The sequence below is a fragment of the Oncorhynchus gorbuscha genome, linkage group LG23 (assembly GCF_021184085.1).
Source record: "Oncorhynchus gorbuscha isolate QuinsamMale2020 ecotype Even-year linkage group LG23, OgorEven_v1.0, whole genome shotgun sequence".
Lineage (NCBI taxonomy): Eukaryota > Metazoa > Chordata > Actinopteri > Salmoniformes > Salmonidae > Oncorhynchus > Oncorhynchus gorbuscha.
This window is the reverse complement of record NC_060195.1, coordinates 9,222,234-9,247,740: the sequence shown is the minus strand read 5'-3', so window position 1 is coordinate 9,247,740 and position 25,507 is coordinate 9,222,234. Positions and strand designations below refer to the sequence as shown.

The 25,507-nt window shown below is 43.4% G+C and overlaps 1 protein-coding gene across 3 annotated transcripts in view; it reads right to left on the bottom strand.

Moving 5' to 3' along the window:
- Nucleotides 1–25,507, bottom strand: part of glra1 (glycine receptor, alpha 1) — a 106,707-nt gene that overhangs the window by 39,971 nt on the left and 41,229 nt on the right. For all 3 annotated transcript variants that reach the window (XM_046322910.1, XM_046322911.1, XM_046322912.1), the window contains 4 exons: nt 18,567–18,634; nt 9,033–9,256; nt 2,956–3,038; nt 2,171–2,308 (listed from right to left, as the gene is read on the bottom strand). In XM_046322910.1, coding sequence (XP_046178866.1) covers nt 2,171–2,308; nt 2,956–3,038; nt 9,033–9,256; nt 18,567–18,634 — 513 coding nt within the window. The remainder of the gene's footprint in view (nt 1–2,170; nt 2,309–2,955; nt 3,039–9,032; nt 9,257–18,566; nt 18,635–25,507) is intronic.

Here is a 25,507-nt window from a genome sequence, read left to right as displayed (position 1 = left end):
CAGTCTCTATTTAGTCTCTGTTTAGATTCCATCTAGACTGGCCTCCAGTCTCTGTTTAGATTCCATCTAGACTGGCCTTCAGTCTCTGTTTAGATTCCATCTAGACTGGCCTTCAGTCTCTGTTTAGATTCCATCTAGACTAGCCTTCAGTCTCTATTTAGTCTCTGTTTAGATTCCATCTAGACTGGCCTTCAGTCTCTGTTTAGATTCCATCTAGACTAGCCTTCAGTCTCTATTTAGTCTCTGTTTAGATTCCATCTAGACTGGCCTTCCGTCTCTGTTTAGATTCCATCTAGACTGGCCCCCAGTCTCTGTTTAGATTCCATCTAGACTGGCCTTCAGTCTCTGTTTAGATTCCATCTAGACTAGCCTTCAGTCTCTATTTAGTCTCTGTTTAGATTCCATCTAGACTGGCCTTCCGTCTCTGTTTAGATTCCATCTAGACTGGCCCCCAGTCTCTGTTTAGATTCCATCTAGACTGGTCTCCGTCTCTGTTTAGATTCCATCTAGACTGGCCCCCAGTCTCTGTTTAGATTCCATATAGACTGGCCCCCAGTCTCTGTTTAGATTCCATCTAGACTGGTCTCCCGTCTCTGTTTAGATTCCATCTAGACTGGCCCCCAGTCTCTGTTTAGATTCCATATAGACTGGCCCCCAGTCTCTGTTTAGATTCCATCTAGACTGGCCCCCAGTCTCTGTTTAGATTCCATCTAGACTGGCCTTCAGTCTCTGTTTAGATTCCATCTAGACTGGTCTCCCGTCTCCGTTTAGATTCCATCTAGACTGGCCTTCAGTCTCTATTTAGATTCCATCTAGACTGGCCTTCAGTCTCTGTTTAGATTCCATCTAGTCTGTCCTTCAGTCTCTATTTAGTCTCTGTTTAGATTCCATATACACTGGCCTTCAGTCTCTGTTTAGATTCCATCTAGACTGGCCTCCAGTCTCTGTTTAGATTCCATCTAGACTGGTCTCCAGTCTCTGTTTAGATTCCATCTAGACTGGCCTCCAGTCTCTGTTTAGATTCCATATAGACTGGGCTTCAGTCTCTGTTTAGATTCCATCTAGACTGGCCTTCAGTCTCTATTTAGTCTCTGTTTAGATTCCATCTAGACTGGCCTTCAGTCTCTGTTTAGATTCCATCTAGACTGGCCTTCAGTCTCTATTTAGTCTCTGTTTAGATTCCATCTAGACTGGCCTCCAGTCTCTGTTTAGATTCCATCTAGACTGGCCTTCAGTCTCTGTTTAGATTCCATCTAGACTGGCCTTCAGTCTCTGTTTAGATTCCATCTAGACTAGCCTTCAGTCTCTATTTAGTCTCTGTTTAGATTCCATCTAGACTGGCCTTCAGTCTCTGTTTAGATTCCATCTAGACTAGCCTTCAGTCTCTATTTAGTCTCTGTTTAGATTCCATCTAGACTGGCCTTCCGTCTCTGTTTAGATTCCATCTAGACTGGCCCCCAGTCTCTGTTTAGATTCCATCTAGACTGGCCTTCAGTCTCTGTTTAGATTCCATCTAGACTAGCCTTCAGTCTCTATTTAGTCTCTGTTTAGATTCCATCTAGACTGGCCTTCCGTCTCTGTTTAGATTCCATCTAGACTGGCCCCCAGTCTCTGTTTAGATTCCATCTAGACTGGTCTCCCGTCTCTGTTTAGATTCCATCTAGACTGGCCCCCAGTCTCTGTTTAGATTCCATATAGACTGGCCCCCAGTCTCTGTTTAGATTCCATCTAGACTGGTCTCCCGTCTCCGTTTAGATTCCATCTAGACTGGCCTTCAGTCTCTGTTTAGATTCCATCTAGACTGGCCTCCAGTCTATGTTCATATTCCATCTAGAGCGCTCTTCAGTCTCTGTTTTCTTCTGTTGCATCTGGAGTGTAACAGTGTGAGACTGATGAGGTTGAGTGGCCAGATGTTTTTCAGTGAATAACGGGGGCCATTTTGGGACAAAGCTCTGATTGGTTTCGGTCCTTCCCCCCCTTCTTTCTCCCACTCTGTGTTCCAGTGTTATGTGTCCTAACAAAGCACCCTGTAATGTCTATGTTACGTTGTTCTCAGACATTCAACAAAAGACCAACACAGAGAAAGAGGGTTTATCTCAATGTACAAACCCCCTTAAAAAAGAGCGTATGAGGAAGAGTTAGCCAGAGAGGTGATGAGAGACAAACCTACCTGTGTTGTAGTGCTTGGTACAGTATCGCAGGTCTTTCTCCTCTTTCAGTATAAACTGAGGTAACGTCAGCCCATCTGCGACCTGCACAGCTCCCTTCTCATCCCACTCAAATATGAGATCATTCATCGTATAGCCGACTGGATGGGAGCAGTTTGAAACAAGATCATTATTACCACAGTATTACTACAGTCTTACTACCACAGTATCACAGTACATTCAAGCTGTTTGTAAGAGAGAAACAAATATTATTGACAATGTGGTATGATGAAGGTTTAAATGCCTTGATCAACCAACTCTACCGTAGCTCCACAGTGTTCATACAGAAGCAATACATGTTGTTTTCATTCTTCACACCTGAGAACAATGAGTCAAGAAAAAAGAAAAATCCATAATTTCCAAAGAGAAGAGGTGGGGAGGGAGGGACAAGCCGGTGTTGGCTGGTTAGAGCAGGTTGGAGGAGGTTGGTCCCCCCTGACTCCCTCCCTGTCCCTTCCCTGTATCTGCTCTCTGCTGCTGGAGGGGCCTGTGTAAATCACTGGGCCTTTCATCATACTGTCCTCCAGACCAGAGACACATCAATCACACTAACACAAAATAAATACTTTCCCTCTACCCTACCTGTGTGTGTGTGTGTGTGTGTGTGTGTGTGTGTGTGTGTGTGTGTGTGTGTGTGTGTGTGTGTGTGTGTGTGTGTGTGTGTGTGTGTGTGTGTGTGTGTGTGTGTGTGTGTGTGTGTGTGTGTGTGTGTGATAACTGTGTTCCTAAAGGATAATGGAATACTCACAACTCTCCAGCTGCATGATACAGGTCTGTACGTCCATTGGAAAGTTCTTCAAGTCCATGGGACAGGCCAGGACCAGTGTTATTCTGGTCACATAGAATAGAACACAACAGAACAAAACAGAAGAGAACAGCACAAAACAGGAAAGAGCAGAACAGACAGGCCAGGATCAGCGTTATTTTGTTAACACGTTTACATAGAATAGAATGGAATGGAGTAGAATGGAATACAATAGAATATAATGGAATAAAAAGTAATAAAATTGAATAGAATAGAATGGAATGGGATAGAATGGAATACAATAGAATATAATGCAATAGAAAGTAATGGAATGTAATAGAATAGAATGGAATAGCAAATAATGAAATATAATAGAATGGAATGGAATAGAATGGAATAGAACTGAATATAATAGAATATAATGGAATGAAGTAGAATATAAAGGAATAGAATTGAATGGAATAGAACGGAATGGAATTAAGTATAATATAATGGAATAGAATTGAATGGAATAGAATGGAATGGAATTAAGTATAATATAATGGAATAGAATTGAATGGAATAGAACGGAATGGAATTAAGTATAATATAATGGAATAGAATTGAATGGAATAGAACGGAATGGAATTAAGTATAATATAATGGAATAGAATTGAATGGAATAGAATGGAATGGAATTAAGTATAATATAATGGAATAGAATTGAATGGAATAGAACGGAATGGAATTAAGTATAATATAATGGAATAGAATTGAATGGAATAGAACGGAATGGAATTAAGTATAATATAATGGAATAGAATTGAATGGAATAGAACGGAATGGAATTAAGTATAATTGAATGGAATAGAATTGAATGGAATAGAACGGAATGGAATTAAGTATAATTGAATGGAATAGAATTGAATGGAAGAATGGAATATAATTGAATGTAAAAATGGAATAGAATAGCATATAATGGCATAGAATATATATATATTTTTGAATATAATAGAATGGAATAGAATAGAATGGAAGAATGGAAATTAATAGAATATAATGAATGTAATAGACAGGGTAACATATTGTTCTAAACCACTAGCATAGCATTACAGGAGGAGAAGCAGGGTAACATATTGTTCTAAACCACTAGCACAGCATTACAGGAGGAGAAGCAGGGTAACATATTGTTATAAACCACTAGCACAGCATTACAGGAGGAGAAGCAGGGTAACATTTTGTTATAAACCACTAGCACAGCATTACAGGAGGAGAAGCAGGGTAACATATTGTTATAAACCACTAGCACGGCATTACAGGAGGAGAAGCAGGGTAACATATTGTTATAAACCACTAGCATAGCATTACATAAACCACTAGCATAGCATTACAGGAGGAGAAGCAGGGTAACATATTGTTATAAACCACTAGCACAGCATTACAGGAGGAGAAGCAGGGTAACATATTGTTATAAACCACTAGCACGGCATTACAGGAGGAGAAGCAGGGTAACATATTGTTATAAACCACTAGCACGGCATTACAGGAGGAGAAGCAGGGTAACATATTGTTATAAACCACTAGTACAGCATTACATAAACCACTAGCATAGCATTACAGGAGGAGAAGCAGGGTAACATATTGTTATAAACCACTAGCACGGCATTACAGGAGGAGAAGCAGGGTAACATATTGTTATAAACCACTAGCACAGCATTACATAAACCACTAGCATAGCATTACAGGAGGAGAAGCAGGGTAACATATTGTTATAAACCACTAGCACGGCATTACAGGAGGAGAAGCAGGGTAACATATTGTTCTAACGGCTATATTTCCTGTCATGATGCCTTGTAAATCTAAAAGGTTACAATACACATCTCAGGCATTCTTCCCCTCATCCCCAAACACATTCCTACTTGCCGTGCACGTGAACCTCATCCCCAAACACTTTCCTGCTTGCCGTGCACGTGAACCTCATCCCCAAACACCTTCCTGCTTGCCGTGCACGTGAACCTCATCCCCAAACACCTTCCTGCTTGCCGTGCACGTGAACCTCATCCCCAAACACATTCCTGCTTGCCGTGCACGTGAACCTCATCCCCAAACACATTCCTGCTTGCCGTGCACGTGAACCTCATCCCCAAACACCTTCCTGCTTGCCGTGCACGTGAACCTCATCCCCAAACACCTTTCTGCTTGCCGTGCACGTGAACCTCATCCCCAAACACCTTCCTGCTTGCCGTGCACGTGAACCTCATCCCCAAACACCTTCCTGCCTGCCGTGCACGTGAACCTCATCCCCAAACACCTTCCTGCTTGCCGTGCACGTGAACCTCATCCCCAAACACCTTCCTGCTTGCCGTGCACGTGAACCTCATCCCCAAACACCTTTCTGCTTGCCGTGCACGTGAACCTCATCCCCAAACACCTTCCTGCTTGCCGTGCACGTGAACTTCATCCCCAAACACCTTCCTGCCTGCCGTGCACGTGAACCTCATCCCCAAACACCTTCCTGCTTGCCGTGCACGTGAACCTCATCCCCAAACACCTTCCTGCTTGCCGTGCACATGAACCTCATCCCCAAACACCTTCCTGCTTGCCGTGCACGTAAACCTCATCCCCAAACACCTTCCTGCTTGCCGTGCACGTGAACCTCATCCCCAAACAGACTGGCTGCATCTCCATGCTATTGTTCATACCGCGAGTATAGAAAAACATCTATAGAAGAGGCAGCCATTCATGCTTCAACCTAGACGGCCGCTGTTACTTTTATCTTGAGATACATGCAGGTAGGAGAGGAGCAGGTCTATTGGTTGCATTGCATTCATAGTTTACTTATACCGCAGTGTGACATCATCACCGTTACACGACAAATGTTATTTATAAGGATTCTTTTTCTTTTTTTTCAATCACAAAAGACACTGAGGCAGTTTCTCTTTAACGCGGGGTCAGGTGAGAATCAAAGACACTGAGGTAGGTGAGAATCAAAGACACTGAGGCAGGTTCTCTTTAACGCGGGGTCAGGTGAGAATCAAAGACACTGAGGCAGGTTCTCTTTAACGCGGGGTCAGGTGAGAATCAAAGACACTGAGGCAGGTTCTCTTTAACGCGGGGTCAGGTGAGAATCAAAGACACTGAGGCAGGTTCTCTTTAACGCGGGGTCAGGTGAGAATCAAAGACACTGAGGCAGGTTCTCTTTAACATGGGGTCAGGTGAGAATCAAAAACACTGAGGCAGGTTCTCTTTAACGCGGGGTCAGGTGAGAATCAAAGACACTGAGGCAGGTTCTCTTTAACGCGGGGTCAGGTGAGAATCAAAGACACTGAGGCAGGTTCTCTTTAACGCGGGGTCAGGTGAGAATCAAAGACACTGAGGCAGGTTCTCTTTAACGCGGGGTCAGGTGAGAATCAAAGACACTGAGGCAGGTTCTCTTTAACATGGGGTCAGGTGAGAATCAAAGACACTGAGGCAGGTTCTCTTTAACGCGGGGTCAGGTGAGAATCAAAGACACTGAGGCAGGTTCTCTTTAACTCGGGGTCAGGTGAGAATCAAAGACACTGAGGCAGGTTCTCTTTAACATGGGGTCAGGTGAGAATCAAAGACACTGAGGCAGGTTCTCTTTAACGCGGGGTCAGGTGAGAATCAAAGACACTGAGGCAGGTTCTCTTTAACGTGGGGTCAGGTGAGAATCAAAGACACCGAGGCAGGTTCTCTTTAACATGGGGTCAGGTGAGAATCAAAGACACTGAGGCAGGTTCTCTTTAACGCGGGGTCAGGTGAGAATCAAAGACACCGAGGCAGGTTCTCTTTAACGTGGGGTCAGGTGAGAATCAAAGACACTGAGGCAGGTGAGAATCAAAGACACTGAGGCAGGTTCTCTTTAACGCGGGGTCAGGTGAGAATCAAAGACACTGAGGCAGGTTCTCTTTAACGCGGGGTCAGGTGAGAATCAAAGACACTGAGGCAGGTTCTCTTTAACGTGGGGTCAGGTGAGAATCAAAGACACTGAGGCAGGTTCTCTTTAACGCGGGGTCAGGTGAGAATCAAAGACACTGAGGCAGGTTCTCTTTAACATGGGGTCAGGTGAGAATCAAAGACACTAAGGCAGGTTCTCTTTAACGTGGGGTCAGGTGAGAATCAAAGACACTGAGGCAGTTTCACTTTAACGCGGGGTCAGGTGAGCTCAAATCGATCTAATGGGTTAATTTGATGGTGTCAAGGTAAGATACGAGAAGGCCTCTTCTCATTGCCTTCCCATGGCTGTTTATAAGGATCCAATTCCTCTCTGTCTGTCTAAGGGTTGAATACTAGGCTTGATAACAGATCAAATACATTGCAAAAATGCTTGCATTTAAAGTCGATCACTTTTGTTGTTATGTGGATGTTAATATCTGTTTTGTTTCCACCGTAAGCAATATAATATGTCAGCCATAGGCAATGCACCGGATAGACATTCATCTGTCAGCTATAGGTCTAGCACCGGATAGACATTCATCTGTCAGCTATAGGTCTAGCACCGGATAGAATTTCATCTGTCAGCTATAGGTCTAGCACCGGATAGACATTCATCTGTCAGCTATAGGTCTAGCACCGGATAGACATTCATCTTTCAGCTATAGGTCTAGCACCGGATAGACATTCATCTTTCAGCTATAGGTCTAGCACCGGATAGACATTCATCTGTCAGCTATAGGTCTAGCACCGGATAGACATTCATCTGTCAGCTATAGGTCTAGCACCAGAGAGACATTCATCTTTCAGCTATAGGTCTAGCACCGGATAGACATTCATCTGTCAGCTATAGGTCTAGCACCGGATAGACATTCATCTGTCAGCTATAGGTCTAGCACCGGATAGACATTCATCTGTCAGCTATAGGTCTAGCACCGGATAGACATTCATCTGTCAGCTATAGGTCTAGCACCGGATAGACATTCATCTTTCAGCTATAGGTCTAGCACCGGATAGACATTCATCTTTCAGCTATAGGTCCAGCACCGGATAGACATTCATCTGTCAGCTATAGGTCTAGCACCGGATAGACATTCATCTGTCAGCTATATGTCTAGCACCGGATAGACATTCATCTGTTAGCTATAGGTCTAGCACCGGATAGACATTCATCTGTCAGCTATAGGTCTAGCACCGGATAGACATTCATCTGTCAGCTATAGGTCTAGCACCGGATAGACATCCATCTTTCAGCTATAGGTCTAGCACAGGATAGACATTCATCTGTCAGCTATAGGTCTAGTACCGGATAGACATTCATTGGTCAGCTATAGGTCTAGCACCGGATAGACATTCATCTTTCAGCTATAGGTCTAGCACCGGATAGACATTCATCTGTCAGCTATAGGTCTAGCACCGGATAGACATCCATCTTTCAGCTATAGGTCTAGCACAGGATAGACATTCATCTGTCAGCTATAGGTCTAGTACCGGATAGACATTCATCTGTCAGCTATAGGTCTAGCACCGGATAGACATTCATCTTTCAGCTATAGGTCTAGCACCGGATAGACATTCATCTGTCAGCTATAGGTCTAGCACCGGATAGACATTCATCTTTCAGCTATAGGTCTAGCACCGGATAGACATTCATCTTTCAGCTATAGGTCTAGCACCGGATAGACATTCATCTGTCAGCTATAGGTCTAGCACCGGATAGACATTCATCTGTCAGCTATATGTCTAGCACCGGATAGACATTCATCTGTTAGCTATAGGTCTAGCACCAGATAGACATTCATCTGTCAGCTATAGGTCTAGCACCGGATAGACATTCATCTGTCAGCTATAGGTCTAGCACCGGATAGACATCCATCTTTCAGCTATAGGTCTAGCACCGGATAGACATTCATCTGTCAGCTATAGGTCTAGCACAGGATAGACATTCATCTGTCAGCTATAGGTCTAGCACCGGATAGACATTCATCTGTCAGCTATAGGTCTAGCACCGGATAGACATTCATCTTTCAGCTATAGGTCTAGCACCGGATAGACATTCATCTGTCAGCTATAGGTCTAGCACCGGATAGACATTCTGAGAAACTAACAAGAAAAGGGGAAGGTACAACAAGAAAATAATAGCATACCGAATACTATACAATACGTTTCCATTTTTTGAAATCCTTAGTAGTTTGTTGTCAGTCGTAACCTCATGGAAATTGGCGCCTTTTTCGTTGGCGAAGAACAAATCAGGTTTCCAGATAGAGTCCAACATAGACGGGTCCAGGTCCAGAGAGTCGTCGGGGTATTCACTATAGGCCAGCCTGGGGTCGTTCCATTGCTGCCTCAGGAAGATATTCACTCTGTAGTCCTGGGGAGAGAACAGTTCAATGTCAATCAGTGCATCAGATTGTCAGAGAAAGTCCTAGGTGTGTCAGTGCATTGTATAGCCAGGACTCAGGGGGAGGTTTGATTGATTGATTGGCTGGTTTGCTTGTTTGTTTAATTTAATAATTGATTTCTGGGTTAAAGGATTGACATGGGGATTTCAAGGCCATCAGACTGTTTATTTAGTTATTTTTATTTCACCTTTATTTAACCAGGTAGGCTAGTTGAGAACACCTTTATTTAACCAGGTAGGCTAGTTGAGAACACCTTTATTTAACCAGGTAGGCAAGTTGAGAACACCTTTATTTAACCAGGTAGGCAAGTTGAGAACACCTTTATTTAACCAGGTAGGCAAGTTGAGAACAAGTTCTCATTTACAATTGCGACCACCACTAACAGTGGCTGCTACCAACATACTGACTCAACTCCAGCCACTTTAATAATGCAAAAAATGATGGAAAAATGTATCACTAGCCACTTTAAACAATGCCACTTAATATAATGTTTACATACCCTACATTACTCATCTCATATGTATATACTGTACTCTCTACCATCTACTGCATCTTGCCTATGCCGTTCTGTACCATTACTCATTCATATATTTTGATGTACATATTCTTCATCCCTTTACACTTGTGTGTATAAGGTAGTTGTTGTGGAATTGTTCGGTTAGATTACTCGTTGGTTATTACTGCATTGTCGGAACTAGAAGCACAAGCATTTCGCTACACTCGCATTAACATCTGCTAACCATGTGTATGTGACAAATAAGATTTGATTTGATTTGGTTTCCAATTATTTCGAACTAAAAGAAAAACCTATGCATTTGTATTGAATAAAGCTTAAAGTTAAACTAAAGATTCTATATTAGACGTTATTGGGCTTTCCATGTGTATATTGTTTATGCAAATCAAGCCTGTCTGAACAGTAGCAGCATTCTTAAGGTCGGAGCTAAATAACGGTCCCAGTGGTTCATGGTGTCCTTTAGAAAACACATATAGCCCTTCAATAGAGCTGTGGCCTTTAGCCACGACAGTCCACCGTAATTGTCAATGATTCTAGTGACGAGGCTGTAACGTAGCGAGGTATCACTGCAGGTGACCTTTCCAATGGCAATCAGCCACAACATTAGAAATATGTTTTCTAGAAATGATCTCACAACACACAGATACACCAGTTTTGTTATTATGGGAATTTTGTTGGAAAATAAAAATGAGTTTTTACGGAACACTGACTATGATTACAGAATGAGGTTAAGTCTGACTATGATTACAGAATGAGGTTAAGTCTGACTATGATTACAGAATGAGGTCTAGTCTGACTATGATCACAAAATTAGGTCTCGTCTGTCTGTGATTACAGAATGAGGTTAAGTCTGACTATGATTACAGAATGAGGTTAAGTCTGACTATGATTACAGAATGAGGTCTAGTCTGACTATGATTACAGAATGAGGTTAAGTCTGACTATGATTACAGAATGAGGTTAAGTCTGACTATGATTACAGAATGAGGTTAAGTCTGACTATGATTACAGAATGAGGTCTAGTCTGACTATGATTACAGAATGAGGTTAAGTCTGACTATGATTACAGAATGAGGTCTAGTCTGACTATGATTACAGAATGAGGTTAAGTCTGACTATGATTACAGAATGAGGTCTAGTCTGACTATGATTACAGAATGAGGTTAAGTCTGACTATGATTACAGAATGAGGTCTAGTCTGACTATGATTACAGAATGAGGTTAAGTCTGACTATGATTACAGAATGAGGTCTAGTCTGACTATGATCACAGAATGAGGTCTAGTCTGACTATGATTACAGAATGAGGTCTAGTCTGACTTTGATTACAGAATGAGGTTTAGTCTGACTATGATCACAAAATTAGGTGTAGTCTGACTATGATTACAGAATGAGGTCTAGTCTGACTTTGATTACAGAATGAGGTTTAGTCTGACTATGATCACAAAATTAGGTGTAGTCTGTCTGTGATTACAGAATGAGGTCTTCATAGACCTTTTCATTATTTGAAATAGCAGTAATCTAGATTCTTAACACACAGGTGGAATATGAAAATATTCCCCCAACAAAGTATACAATATAAGAGTGGAGGCTGTCATACAATTATCTCCCAGGGCAGTTAGGTAATTTCACATTATGGCAAAACATCTTCTGTTTTTCACAAGAAGTGACTGAAAGGGTTCTACATGGAACCCAAAATGGTTCTACTGTGAAACAAAAGGGTTCTACATGGAACCCAAAATGGTTCTACCGAGAAACAAAAGGGTTCTACATGGAACCAAAAATGGTTCAACCGTGAAACAAAAGGTTTCTACATGGAACCCAAAATGGTTCTACTGTGAAACAAAAGGGTTCTACTTAAACCAAGAAGGGTTCTTTAAAGGGTTCTCCAATGTGGATAGCCAAATTGGTTTGCTGCCAACATAGAAATATAATTACCCTAAAGGGAAGCACCTGTTCAAGTCAATGTTCAGTGATGGGTGGATGGGCGGCCATATTGAGTAATTCAATTTCTATGACTGTCAAAGCGACCTTATATGATGACCGATTCGACTGTTTGTTACTATCAACTCCTTACAACTACACATTTTAAGTCATATCAAGTAAGATAGAAAACAAATCGTCATCAATGTCAAATCCCACCAAATGGAAACACATTTAATGTGTGTGATAAGGATTAGCCCCTTCTTTTTCCATTTTTGCCTAAAATGTCCTACCCAAATCTAACTGCCTGTAGCTCAGGCCCTGGATAAAGAATATGCATATTCTTGGTACCATTTGAATGGAAACACTTTGGAGTTTATGGAAATGTGAAAGGAATGTAGTATAATATAACACAATAGATCTAGTAAGAGATAATACAAAGAAAGAAACAACCATTCTTTTGTATTTTCTTTGTATCATCATCTTTGAAATGCAAGATAAAGGCCATAATGTATTATTCCAGCCCAGGTGCAATTTACATTTTGGTCACTAGATGGCAGAAGTGTATGTGCAAAGTTTTAGACTGATCCAATGAACTATTGCATTTCTGTTCAATATTTTGTATCGAGACTGCCCAAATGTGCCTAATTTGTTTATTAATAACTTTCATTTTCAATATTGTGCACTCTCCTCAAACAATTGCATGGTATTCTTTCACTGTAATAGCTACTGTAAATTAGACAGTGCAGTTAGATTAACAAGAATTTCAGCTTTCTGCAAACGTCAGTTATATGTCTATACCCTTGGTCATTTTCTTGTTACTTACAACCTCATGCTAATCGTATTAGCCTACGTTAGCTCACTGTCCCATGGAAGGGACACGGACACGGAAGTTTTAACATAGTGTGACCAACTGGGTTCAAGTACGGGTCTCCAACACGAGAAAAGAGGATCAGGTCAGGAGCTCCAGAGCCAATAACACAACACTGCAGGTCCCAGTCTGGCTCTAACCCAACCTCTGCTACAACAGTCTGATTATGAACCATAGAGTATACTGTTGGATTAGAAAGCATAGAGTTGTCTCACACATTCTTCCATCATCATCATCATCATCATCATCATCATCATCATCATCATCATCATCATCATCATCAGCAGAAACCATGGGTGAACTCACTCTCTCAGACATGTTGGGTGTGATTTCTCTGAGCTAACAGATTTACGGCAACAGCATAGCACCCAATCCATAATACAATTTTAGCCGAAAGCCAAATATACTCCTTCTCCTGACAGTGGCATATTTGAAACTTTTTTTTTTTGCTATGTGACTTAGGTCTGCATGGAGCAACACCCAACCATCTCTAACAACTACCTGTAACAAACAAATATCAGGACTTTGGGCTTTATGCGTTCACTCTCTAACCTCCGGAAGAAAGAGAATGAAAGAGCAGCAGGCTAGGAATGACTCTCAAATCGCATCCTATTCCCTACATAGTGCACTACTTTTGTCCAAAGCCCCTGAGCCATGGTCAAAGAATAGCCTGTCATTTGGGACTCAGGCTAGCAGAGCTAATTAAATAGCCTCTGGCTTTTCCCCTGGGTGTTGTAGCTTTAAAGCCGGGAAAACAATTAGACGGTGGTGGGCCACAGAGGACCTCAGGTTCCTTTTGTGGACCAGGAGCCAGCATGCATCCCAAATGGTACCCTATACCCTACATACCCTACACAGTACACTATTTTTGACCAGAGTCCACCCTATACCCTACATAGTACACTATATTTGACCAGAGGCCACCGATCCCCTACATAGTACACTACTTTTGACCAGAGTCCACCCTATACCCTGCATAGTACACTAGTCCACCCTATACCCTACATAGTACACTACATTTGACCAGAGTCCACCCTATACCCTACACAGTACACTACTTTTGACCAGAGGCCACCCTATACCCTACATAGTACACTACTTTTGACCAGAGCCCACCCTATACCCTACATAGTACACTACTTTTGACCAGACCCCACCCTATACCCTACATAGTACACTACTTTTGACCAGAGCCCACCCTATACCCTACATAGTACACTACTTTTGACCAGAGCCCACCCTATACCCTACATAGTACACTACTTTTGACCAGAGTCCACCCTATACCCTACATAGTACACTACTTTTGACCAGAGTCCACCCTATACCCTACATAGTACACTACTTTTGACCAGAGCCCACCCTATACCCTACATAGTACACTACTTTTGACCAGAGCCCACTATGCAGGGAAAATGGTGCCAGCTGCGACTCAGACTCAGTCGGATCATTACACGAAACATTGTTCTCACCAGCCCTATGAACACTAAAGATTTATTGATGGCATTTTCTTTAGTTCCACCTCCCCACATCTCTTATTCCATTTCTTTCTCAAATAGCATTCAGACAGAGAGAGACATAAAGAGGGAGACAGAGATAGAGAGAGATAGACAGAGATAGCAAGAGAGAGAGTGAGAGAGAGAGAGAGAGAGAGAGAGAGAGAGAGAGAGAGAGAGAGAGAGAGAGAGAGAGAGAGAGAGAGAGAAAGAGAGAGAGATAGAAAGAGACAGACAGAAAGAGAGAGAGAGAGAGAGAGACAAGGGGAGAGAGATAGAGAGAGGGAGAGAGACAGACATGGAGAGACAGAGAGAGAGCGAGAGAGTGAGAGAGAGAGAGAGAGAGAGAGAGAGAGAGAGAGAGAGAGAGAGAGAGAGAGAGAGAGAGAGAGAGAGAGAGAGAGAGAGAGAGAGAGAGAGAGAGAGAGAGAGAGAGAGAGAGAGAGAGAGAGAGAGAGAGAGAGAGAGAGAGAGAGAGAGAGAGAGAGAGAGAGAGAGAGAGAGAGAGACAAGGGGAGAGAGAGATAGAGAGAGGGAGAGAGACAGACATGGAGAAACAGAGAGAGAGAGAGAGAGAGAGAGAGAGAGAGAGAGAGAGAGAGAGAGAGAGAGAGAGAGAGAGAGAGAGAGAGAGAGAGAGAGAGACAGAGAGAGAGAGAGAGAGAGAGAGAGAGAGAGAGAGAGAGAGAGAGAGAGAGAGAGAGAGAGAGAGAGAGAGAGAGAGAGAGAGAGAGAGAGAGAGAGAGAGAGAGAGAGAGAGACTAGGACTTGGAGGAAAGGCATCCGGATCAATTCCACTGAGCGTAGAGGGAGAAAAAGAGTGGAACATTTGTTCTGCGTGAGGAGGTTGTGCAGTCTGCAGCAGTTTTAGTGCTTGCTCTACTAACTCTACTGATACGTCTCCCCCAAGGAGACTTGGCATGGAGACTAGACACTAAGGCCTGGGCCATCCCAGCCCATCCCATCTCAACCTAGTTCATCCCAGCCCATCCCATCCTCGCACATCCCATCCCATCTCAACCCAGTCCATCCTAACCCATCCAATCCGAGCCCCTCCAAACCCATCCCATCCCATTCCAGCCCCTCCAAACCCATCCCATCCCATTCCAGCCCCTCCAAACCCATCCCATCCCATCCCAGCCCCTCCAAACCCATCCCATCACAGGCCCTCCAAACCCATCCCATCCCATCCCAGCCCCTCCAAACCCATCCCATCCCATTCCAGCCCCTCCAAACCCATCCCATCACAGGCCCTCCAAACCCATCCCATCACAGGCCCTCCAAACCCATCCCATCCCATCCCATCCCAGCCCCTCCAAACCCATCCCATCCCATTCCAGCCCCTCCAAACCCATCCCATCCCAGCCCCTCCAAACCCATCCCATCCCATTCCAGTCCCTCCAAACCCATCCCATCCCAGCCCCTCCAAACCCATCCCATCACAGGCCCTCCAAACCCATCCCATCCCATCCCAGCCCCTCCAAACCAATCCCATCCCATCCCAGCCCCTCCAAACCCATCCCATCACAGGCCCTCCAAACCCATCCCATCCCAGCCCCTCCAAACCCATCCCATCCCATCCCATCCCAGCCCCTCCAAACCCATCCCATCCCAACCCCTCCAAACCCATCCCATCCCAGCCCCTCCAAACCCATCCCAGCCCCTCCAAACCCATCCCATCCCATCCCAGCCCCTCCAAACCCATCCCATGTTTTATTTGTCCTGCTCTTAGCTCTCCGACACCCTTAAATATGTTGTCATTATGGTTGGAGAAATTAAATGATGACAATGAGGTAGGAAGGATCTGTCATCAGGGCCTGTTTGAATTCCATACTATGTAACTGAGTGCCTCCAGATAAATAGAGAGTCAACCTACCTTTCTATAACTGCCAGTCAGTCCTTGACTGTATTTGACTGTATCAGAGGACACATTGATCTGATACCGGTTATTTACTGGGTACAGACTGGTTGAATCAACGTTGAATTGACGTCAGTACCCAGTGGGTTGGGTCTGTTTCTATGATCTTATTTTTTATAAAAACAACAATTTAACAGTTATCTAACTAGGCAAGTCAATTAAGAGCAAATTCTTATTTACAATGATGGCCTACCAAAAGGCAAAAGGCCTCCTGCGGGGACGAGGTTTGGGATTAAAAAGAAATACAATAGAAATATAGGATAAAACTAGCACCCTATATCACAACTCTACTATCTGTATCCATGTTGGTCTACTGTCCTTCTGTCTCCATGTAGGTCTACTGTCCTTCTGTCTCCATGTCCTTCTGTCTCCATGTTGGTCTACTGTCCTTCTGTCTCCATGTTGGTCTACTGTCCTTCTGTCTCCATGTAGGTCTACTGTCCTTCTGTCTCCATGTTGGTATACTGTCCTTCTGTCTCCATGTATGTCTACTGTCCTTCTGTCTCCATGTTGGTCTACTGTCCTTCTGTCTCCATGTTGGTCTACTGTCCTTCTGTCTCCATGTTGGTCTACTGTCCTTCTGTCTCCATGTAGGTCTACTGTCCTTCTGTCTCCATGTTGGTCTACTGTCCTTCTGTCTCCATGTTGGTCTACTGTCCTTCTGTCTCCATGTTGGTCTACTGTCCTTCTGTCTCCATGTAGGTCTACTGTCCTTCTGTCTCCATGTTGGTCTACTGTCCTTCTGTCTCCATGTTGGTCTACTGTCCTTCTGTCTCCATGTTGGTCTACTGTCCTTCTGTCTCCATGTTGGTCTACTGTCCTTCTGTCTCCATGTTGGTCTACTGTCCTTCTGTCTCCATGTAGGTCTACTGTCCTTCTGTCTCCATGTTGGTCTACTGTCCTTCTGTCTCCATGTCCTTCTGTCTCCATGTAGGTCTACTGTCCTTCTGTCTCCATGTCCTTCTGTCTCCATGTTGGTATACTGTCCTTCTGTCTCCATGTTGGTCTACTGTCCTTCTGTCTCCATGTTGGTCTACTGTCCTTCTGTCTCCATGTTGGTCTACTGTCCTTCTGTCTCCATGTTGGTATACTGTCCTTCTGTATCCATGTTGGTCTACTGTCCTTCTGTCTCCATGTTGGTCTACTGTCCTTCTGTCTCCATGTAGGTCTACTGTCCTTCTGTCTCCATGTTGGTCTACTGTCCTTCTGTCTCCATGTTGGTCTACTGTCCTTCTGTCTCCATGTTGGTATACTGTCCTTCTGTCTCCATGTCCTTCTGTCTCCATGTTGGTCTACTGTCCTTCTGTCTCCATGTTGGTCTACTGTCCTTCTGTCTCCATGTCCTTCTGTCTCCATGTTGGTCTACTGTCCTTCTGTCTCCATGTTGGTCTACTGTCCTTCTGTCTCCATGTCCTTCTGTCTCCATGTAGGTCTACTGTCCTTCTGTCTCCATGTCCTTCTGTCTCCATGTTGGTATACTGTTCTTCTGTCTCCATGTTGGTCTACTGTCCTTCTGTCTCCATGTAGGTCTACTGTCCTTCTGTCTCCATGTCCTTCTGTCTCCATGTTGGTATACTGTCCTTCTGTCTCCATGTCCTTCTGTCTCCATGTTGGTCTACTGTCCTTCTGTCTCCATGTTGGTCTACTGTCCTTCTGTCTCCATGTCTTTCTGTCTCCATGTTGGTATACTGTCCTTCTGTCTCCATGTCCTTCTGTCTCCATGTTGGTCTACTGTCCTTCTGTCTCCATGTTGGTCTACTGTCATTCTGTCTCCATGTCCTTCTGTCTCCATGTTGGTCTACTGTCATTCTGTCTCCATGTTGGTCTACTGTCCTTCTGTCTCCATGTCCTTCTGTCTCCATGTTGGTCTACTGTCATTCTGTCTCCATGTTGGTCTACTGTCCTTCTGTCTCCATGTCCTTCTGTCTCCATGTTGGTCTACTGTCCTTCTGTCTCCATGTTGGTCTACTGTCCTTCTGTCTCCATGTTGATATACTGTCCTTCTGTCTCCATGTTGGTCTACTGTCCTTCCACCTACATGTTGATATACTGTCCTTCAAACAACATATATTTCACCTCATTGTCTTTTTATAGATATCCTAGACCTCTTGATCGACTATCTTGATAAATAATCGACAAACAATTGATTATTTTATAATACCTAATAGATATGTATTCTTTCCAAAAATGAGTTTTGAATGATGACCCCTTGAAGACATGAAGACATCTGAACAGTAGATATGAAGCCCCTCTGAACTGAGTTTCGAATAGAGATTAAGTTTGACGAGGCAGATAAATATTATTCTAAATATTCAGGTCGAGGAGGCACTGCTTGTAATTCCAGAAGGAAACCGTTGGGCACACTGCATATTAAGGCCATCGTTATTTAAATTAAATCACAATCTTGGAGGCATAGTTATGCAAGTCAAAATACTGTTGAAAATAAAAATGATTCAGTGTATCCTCACGTTAACTTCAAAATATCAATATCAACAGAAATAAATGTACTTTGTGTTGAAGGGTTTTTACATTGAAAAGGTAAACACATGTGGACTCACCATTGTTGTTTCAGCGATGGACCCAAAACTGTTAATAAAAATGTTGCACGTTACGTTTACCGGGGGACCTGTAAAAGAATGAAAAATTTAAATGATTATTTTCTTATTTACAGAACTGTGAAACAAAAACCCCTCCTTGCAGACAGAAAACGTACAGAAAACACAGTCCTTCCACCTTGATTATACAGAAAACACAGTCCTTCCACCTTGATTATACTGAAAACACAGTCTTTCCACCTTTATTATAATGAAAACACAGTCCTTCCACCTTTATTATACAGAAAACACAGTCCTTCCACCTTTATTACACTGAAAACACAGTCCTTCCACCTTTATTATAATGAAAACACAGTCCTTCCACCTTTATTATACAGAAAACACAGTCCTTCCACCTTTATTATAATGAAAACACAGTCCTTCCACCTTTATTATACTGAAAACACAGTCCTTCCACCTTTATTATACAGAAAACACAGTCCTTCCACCTTGATTATACTGAAAACACAGTCCTTCCACCTTTATTATACAGAAAACACAGTCCTTCCACCTTTATTATACAGAAAACACAGTCCTTCCACCTTGATTATAATGAAAACACAGTCCTTCCACCTTGATTATACTGAAAACACAGTCCTTCCACCTTTATTATACTGAAAACACAGTCCTTCCACCTTTATTATACTGAAAACACAGTCCTTCCACCTTTATTACACTGAAAACACAGTCATTCCACCTTTATTATACTGAAATCACAGTCCTTCCACCTTTATTATACTGAAATCACAGTCTTTCAACCTTGATGATACTGAAATCACAGTCCCTCCACCTTTATTATACTGAAAACACAGTCCTTCAACCTTGATTATACTGAAATCACAGTCCTTCAACCTTGATTATACTGAAAACACAGTCCTTCAACCTTGATTATACTGAAATCACAGTCCTTCCACCTTTATTATAATGAAAACACAGTCCTTCCACCTTTATTATACTGAAAACACAGTCCTTCCACCTTTATTATACTGAAAACACAGTCCTTCCACCTTTATTATACTGAAAACACAGTCCTTCCACCTTTATTATACTGAAAACACAGTCCTTCCACCTTTATTATACTGAAAACAGTCCTTCCACCTTTATTATAATGAAAACACAGTCCTTCCACCTTTATTATACTGAAAGCACAGTCCTTCCACCTTTATTATACTGAAAACACAGTCCTTCCACCTTTATTATACTGAAAACACAGTCCTTCCACCTTTATTATACTGAAAACACAGTCCTTCTACCTTTATTATAATGAAAACACAGTCCTTCCACCTTGATTATACTGAAAACACAGTCCTTCCACCTTGATTATACTGAAAACACAGTCCTTCCACCTTGATTATACTGAAAACACAGTCCTTCCACCTTGATTATACTGAAAACACAGTCCTTCCACCTTGATTATACTGAAAACACAGCCCTTCCACCTTTATTACACTGAAAACACAGTCCTTCCACCTTGATTATACTGAAAACACAGTCCTTCCACCTTTATTACACTGAAACCACAGTCCTTCCACCTTTAATATAATGAAAACACAGTCCTTCCACCTTTATTATACTGAAAACATAAAGTCCTTCCTCAATATGAATCATGTTAAGTAGTATATTGTGGAACACATCATATAATAGAATATAATAAAATATGCCATTTAGCAGATGCTTTTTTCCAAAGCGATTTCGTCTTTATGTACGTGCGATCTTGGGAATCTTCAGAGGGCCACAACGGAATTCCCCATAAGCCTGTAATATACTAGAACTATAATATCACGTTGTAAACACACAGCGCTCCATGTTGACTGAGAGATTCTGAGAGTATCTCCACCCCCCTCACCCCACCCCACCCCCCAAAAAATGCTACGATCCTCAGAGACGCTCCTAGGTTGTTTCCAGACAACAGTGCCGAGTTCAGAACAAACACCACAGGGCTGAAGTCCGTTGAAGGCCGTATTACCTGCTTTCACAAACATAAATATGATTACCCAGAGTGCCCAGTGACAAAAGTTCACTTTCAATGGGCTCAAAGGAGAAAGGACAGCAATGGGAACAAGTCTAGCCCCCATCCACCCCCTCAGGAAATAGGCAGATATTGGCTTTATGCGGTAAATCACGGTACCAAACCCCTCCTTAGGCGGTACCAAACCCCTCCTTAGGAGGTACCAAACCCCTCCTTAGGCTAAGGAGTACCAAACCCCTCCTTAGGAGGTACCAAACCCCTCCTTAGGAGGTACCAAACCCCTCCTTAGGCGGTACCAAACCCCTCCTTAGGCGGTACCAAACCCCTCCTTAGGCTAAGGAGTACCAAACCCCTCCTTAGGCGGTACCAAACCCCTCCTTAGGCGGTACCAAACCCCTCCTTAGGCGGTACCAAACCCCTCCTTAGGCGGTACCAAACCCCTCCTTAGGCGGTACCAAACCCCTCCTTAGGCGGTACCAAACCCCTCCTTAGGCGGTACCAAACCCCTCCTTAGGCGGTACCAAACCCCTCCTTAGGCTAAGGAGTACCAAACCCCTCCTCATCGTCTGTACCTTCTACATAGAGCCGGAAAGACAACCCTTTTTTGGTAAATTAAAGGATTCTACTTATAGTTTATATAAAAAAAAGAGTACATCATTTTTCCTTTATTTTACAGTACATCAAATTGGTGGATCACAAAGGTATGGTAATATATATATATGATTCTATATATTGTATATATATATATATGATTACAGTATAATTGGACATAGTCACATGTCACAAGAGGACTACATTCCCTGAACATTTAAGGTCACATCCTGTACGCTTTGACACAAACAACTTCCGTGTTTAAGTTGACAAGCTTCCTCTAATACAGATGCCTGGTGGCTACAGGGAACTGAAGGCCTGGTGGCTACAGTGAACTGAAGGCCTGGTGGCTACAGTGAACTGAAGGCCTGGTGGCTACAGTGAACTGAAGGCCTGGTGGCTACAGTGAACTGAAGGCCTGGTGGCTACAGTGAACTGAAGGCTCTGAATTATTTTGATGACACACACACACACACACAGACACGCACGCACGCGCGCGCACACACACACACACACACACACACACACACACACACACACACACACACACACACACACACACACACACACACACACACACACACACACACACACACACACACACACACACACACACACACACACACACACACACACACACAAACCTCAGGAGATGGAGATGCAGAGGAAATCAGCAGGTTTTAACCCTGGAGCAAATATCTTGTTTTTTAGGTACATCATCAAATTAAATTACTATCAATAAAGTAATCACAGGACAAAATAAGTAAAGAAAATAAATCAATAATTAAGTCTAGTTTTATAGCATGAATGCTCGTGACAAAGATAAGCCTGTAATCAACAATCAGCATACATTAATGATCCCACATTAAAACGTTCTAAGATTTAAAACATTTCACACTGAAAAGAGGAGGAAAGAGGAGGAGGAAAGAGGAGGAAAGAGGAGCAGGAAAGAGGAGGCAATAGGAGGAGGAAAGAGGAGGAGAAAAGAGGAGGAAAGAGAGGAGGAAAGAGGAGGAAAGGGGAGGAGGAAAGAGGAGGAGGAAAGAGGAGGAGGAAATAGGAGGCAATAGGAGGAGAAAAGAGGGGGAGAAAAGAGGAGGAAAGAGGAGGAGAAAAGAGGAGGAGGAAAGAGGAGGAGGAAAGAGGAGGAAAGGGGAGGAGGAAAGAGGAGGAAATAGGAGGAGGAAGAGGAGGAGAAAAGAGGGGGAAAGAGGAGGAAATAGGAGGAGGAAAGAGGAGGAAAGAGGAGGAGAAAAGAGGGGGAAAGAGGAGGAAATAGGAGGAAATAGGAGGAGGAAAGAGGAGGAAAGAGGAGGAAATGGGAGGAGGAAAGAGGAGGAAAGAGGGGAAAAGGGGAGGAGGAAAGGGGAGGAAATAGGAGGAAAGAGGAGGAGAAAAGAGGGGGAAAGAGGAGGAAATAGGAGGAGGAAAGAGGAGGAAAGAGGCGGAGGAAAGAGGAGGAAATAGGAGGAGGAAAGAGGAGGAAATAGGAGGAGGAAAGAGGAGGAAAGAGGAGGAAATAGGAGGAGGAAAAGGAGAAAAGAGGACATTCCTTCCTTACAATGTGTGGTGACGCAAAGGCTTGGGAAATCTAATGTCTCTCTCTCTCTCTCTCTCTCTCTCTCTCTCTCTCTCTCCCTCTCTCTCTCCCTCTCTCTCTCCCTCTCTCTCTCTCTCCCTCTCTCTCTCCCTCTCTCTCTCTCTCTCTCTCTCTCTCTCTCTCTCTCTCTCTCTCTCTCTCTCTCTCTCTCTCTCTCTCTCTCTCTCTCTCTCCCTCTCTCTCTCCCTCTCTCTCTCTCTCTCTCTTTCTCCACCGCTGCAGTTCATTTCATAGCCTTCCAATGAGCGATGCTGAGAGGGATAAAGGGCAGCTCATTAACTGTCAAGGCAGGGTGACTCATACTGTAGAGCACAATGATTTGCTTTACTATGTTTATTCCAAATGGTCTGGGTTCAGTGCACTGCAGACACAGCAGTGAAAGAGAGAGAGAAACAGAGATACAGTGAGAGAGAGAGCAAAACACGGAGAAACAGAGAGAGAAAGAGGGAGAGAAAGAGAGAGAGACCGAGAGAGAGACAGACAGAGAGAGAGAAAAAGAGAGAAACGGAGCAAGAGAGAGAAAGAGAGAGCGAGGGAAAAAGATAGAGAAAAAGAGAAGAGAGAGAGAGAGAGAGAGAGAGAGAGAGAGAGAGAGAGAGAGAGAGAGAGAGAGAGAGAGAGAAAGAGAGAAAGAGAGAGATGAAAAGAGAGAGAGCAAGGGAAAAAGAGAGAGAGAGACAGAGAGATAGAAGAAGAGAGAGAGAGAGAAAAGAGAGAGAAAAGAGAGAGAGAGGGGAAAAAGGAGAGAGGTAAGTAGGTGTCTTGGTGTCTCTCTCTGATTTGCTGCTGAGGTGAGGTGTACTGTCCTTCCAAATCAATTCCGTGCTCCTGTACCCCAACCTCCACTTTCATTAAAAACAAGTGACAACAGCAATAAACCATAATGAAACAAACGCTTTGCTTACATCCCTCCTTTCCTTGCTAAGAGATGACCATGGCCTTAGCTATCAAAATGCCACTGAAAATGGCTTTTTCTCAACTGGAAACAACTGTAAAAACAATACATCATTATTCAGATCAGATTAATGTGGGCAGTAAATTACTTAAAGTCAAGTAATTTAAGCAGAACAATTCATTTTCACTCTTGGAATAATGATTACGATCACGACACGCAGGTTGAAATATCAAAACAAACTCTAAACAAAGTATATTAATTCGGGGACAGGTAGAAACGCATTTAACATTTTATGTCTATTTAGCTAGCTAGCTTGCTGTTGCTAGCTAATTCGTTCTGGGATGTAAACATTGAGTTGTTATTTTACCTGAAATAAACAAGGTCCTCTACTCTGACAATTAATATACACATAAAACGGTCAACCCAATTTCTCGTCGTCTCTCCTCCTTCCGGACTTCTTTTTCTTCTTTGCACTTTATATGGCGATTGGCAACTAATAAGGTGCATTACAACAACGGACCTCAGTTCACCTTTCAATCACCCATGTGGGTATATGTTTCTAAAAACCAATGAGGAGATGGGACATGGGTACATGTTTCTAAAAACCAATGAGGAGATGGGACATGGGTACATGTTTCTAAAAACCAATGAGGAGATGGGAGAGGCCGGACTTGCAGCGCATTGAGCGTCGCAAATAGAACCAATTCCCATTTTAGCGCCTTGGCAACGCAGACGCTCCCTGACGCGCGATGGCAGTATGGGTGCAATGATTGAATAACATGTATGTGTACATTTATTTTGGAACGCGCACGTGACGTGTCCAGTCTGGTCAGCATATCAGTAATAAGTAGCCTTGGCCAGAGTGGCTCATAGGAGCAGGAGACAGCTTGATGAACAAGAACACCCCCTTGGACACTAGTTTATCACAGGGCCCCCAATCCCCTAATCAATGACAGACATATCGGGTCCCGTTTTTACAGTCTTTGGTATGATTTGGCTGGGAATCAATTGCCCAACCTTCTAATCTCAGGGCAGACACTCTAACCACAAGGCCATAACATGGGTGTAATGAAGGCCTGTCTTTAAATCAAGCAGCTACGCTGTTCTTCACTGCTCTGCATTGGTTCTGTATAGCGGTAACCCATGGATGATAATGATATCCCTGCGTAGATACAGCATCCTTCCTTTTGGGGGTTGTAAAACACAGGTACCATGGGGAAGAGCCATCCACCATCACGCTCCTCTCTGTTTTACTGAAGTGTTGCAATTCCACATCTAGTTGAGACACAGATTAAACGACACCTCAGTTCCAATTAAACGACACCTCAGTGAAGTTACATTGATTTACATCCAAAACAACAAACACACACAAGACAGAGAGTGAGAGAAAGAGAACAAGAGAGCGAGACAGAGAGAGAGAGAGGGAGAGAGAGAGAGAGAGAGAGAGCAAGAGAGAGAGAGAGAGAGAGACAGAGAGTGAGAGAGTGAGAGAAAGAGAGCAAGAGAGAGAGAGCAAGAGAGCGAGACAGAGAGAGAGAGAGAGAGAGAGAGAGAGAGAGAGAGAGAGAGAGAGAGAGAGAGAGCGAGACAGAGAGTGAGAGAGAGAGAGAGAGAGAGAGAGAGAGAGAGAGAGAGAGAGAGAGAGAGAGAGAGAGAGAGAGAGAGAGAGAGAGAGAGAGAGAGAGAGAGAGCAAGAGAGCGAGACAGAAAGAGAGAGAGAGAGAGACAGAGAGAGCGATCAAGAAAGAGAGAGAGCGAGAGAGTGAGAGAGTGAGAGCGAGACAGAGAGAGAGAGAGAGAGAGAGAGAGAGAGAGAGAGAGAGAGAGAGAGAGAGAGAGAGAGAGAGAGA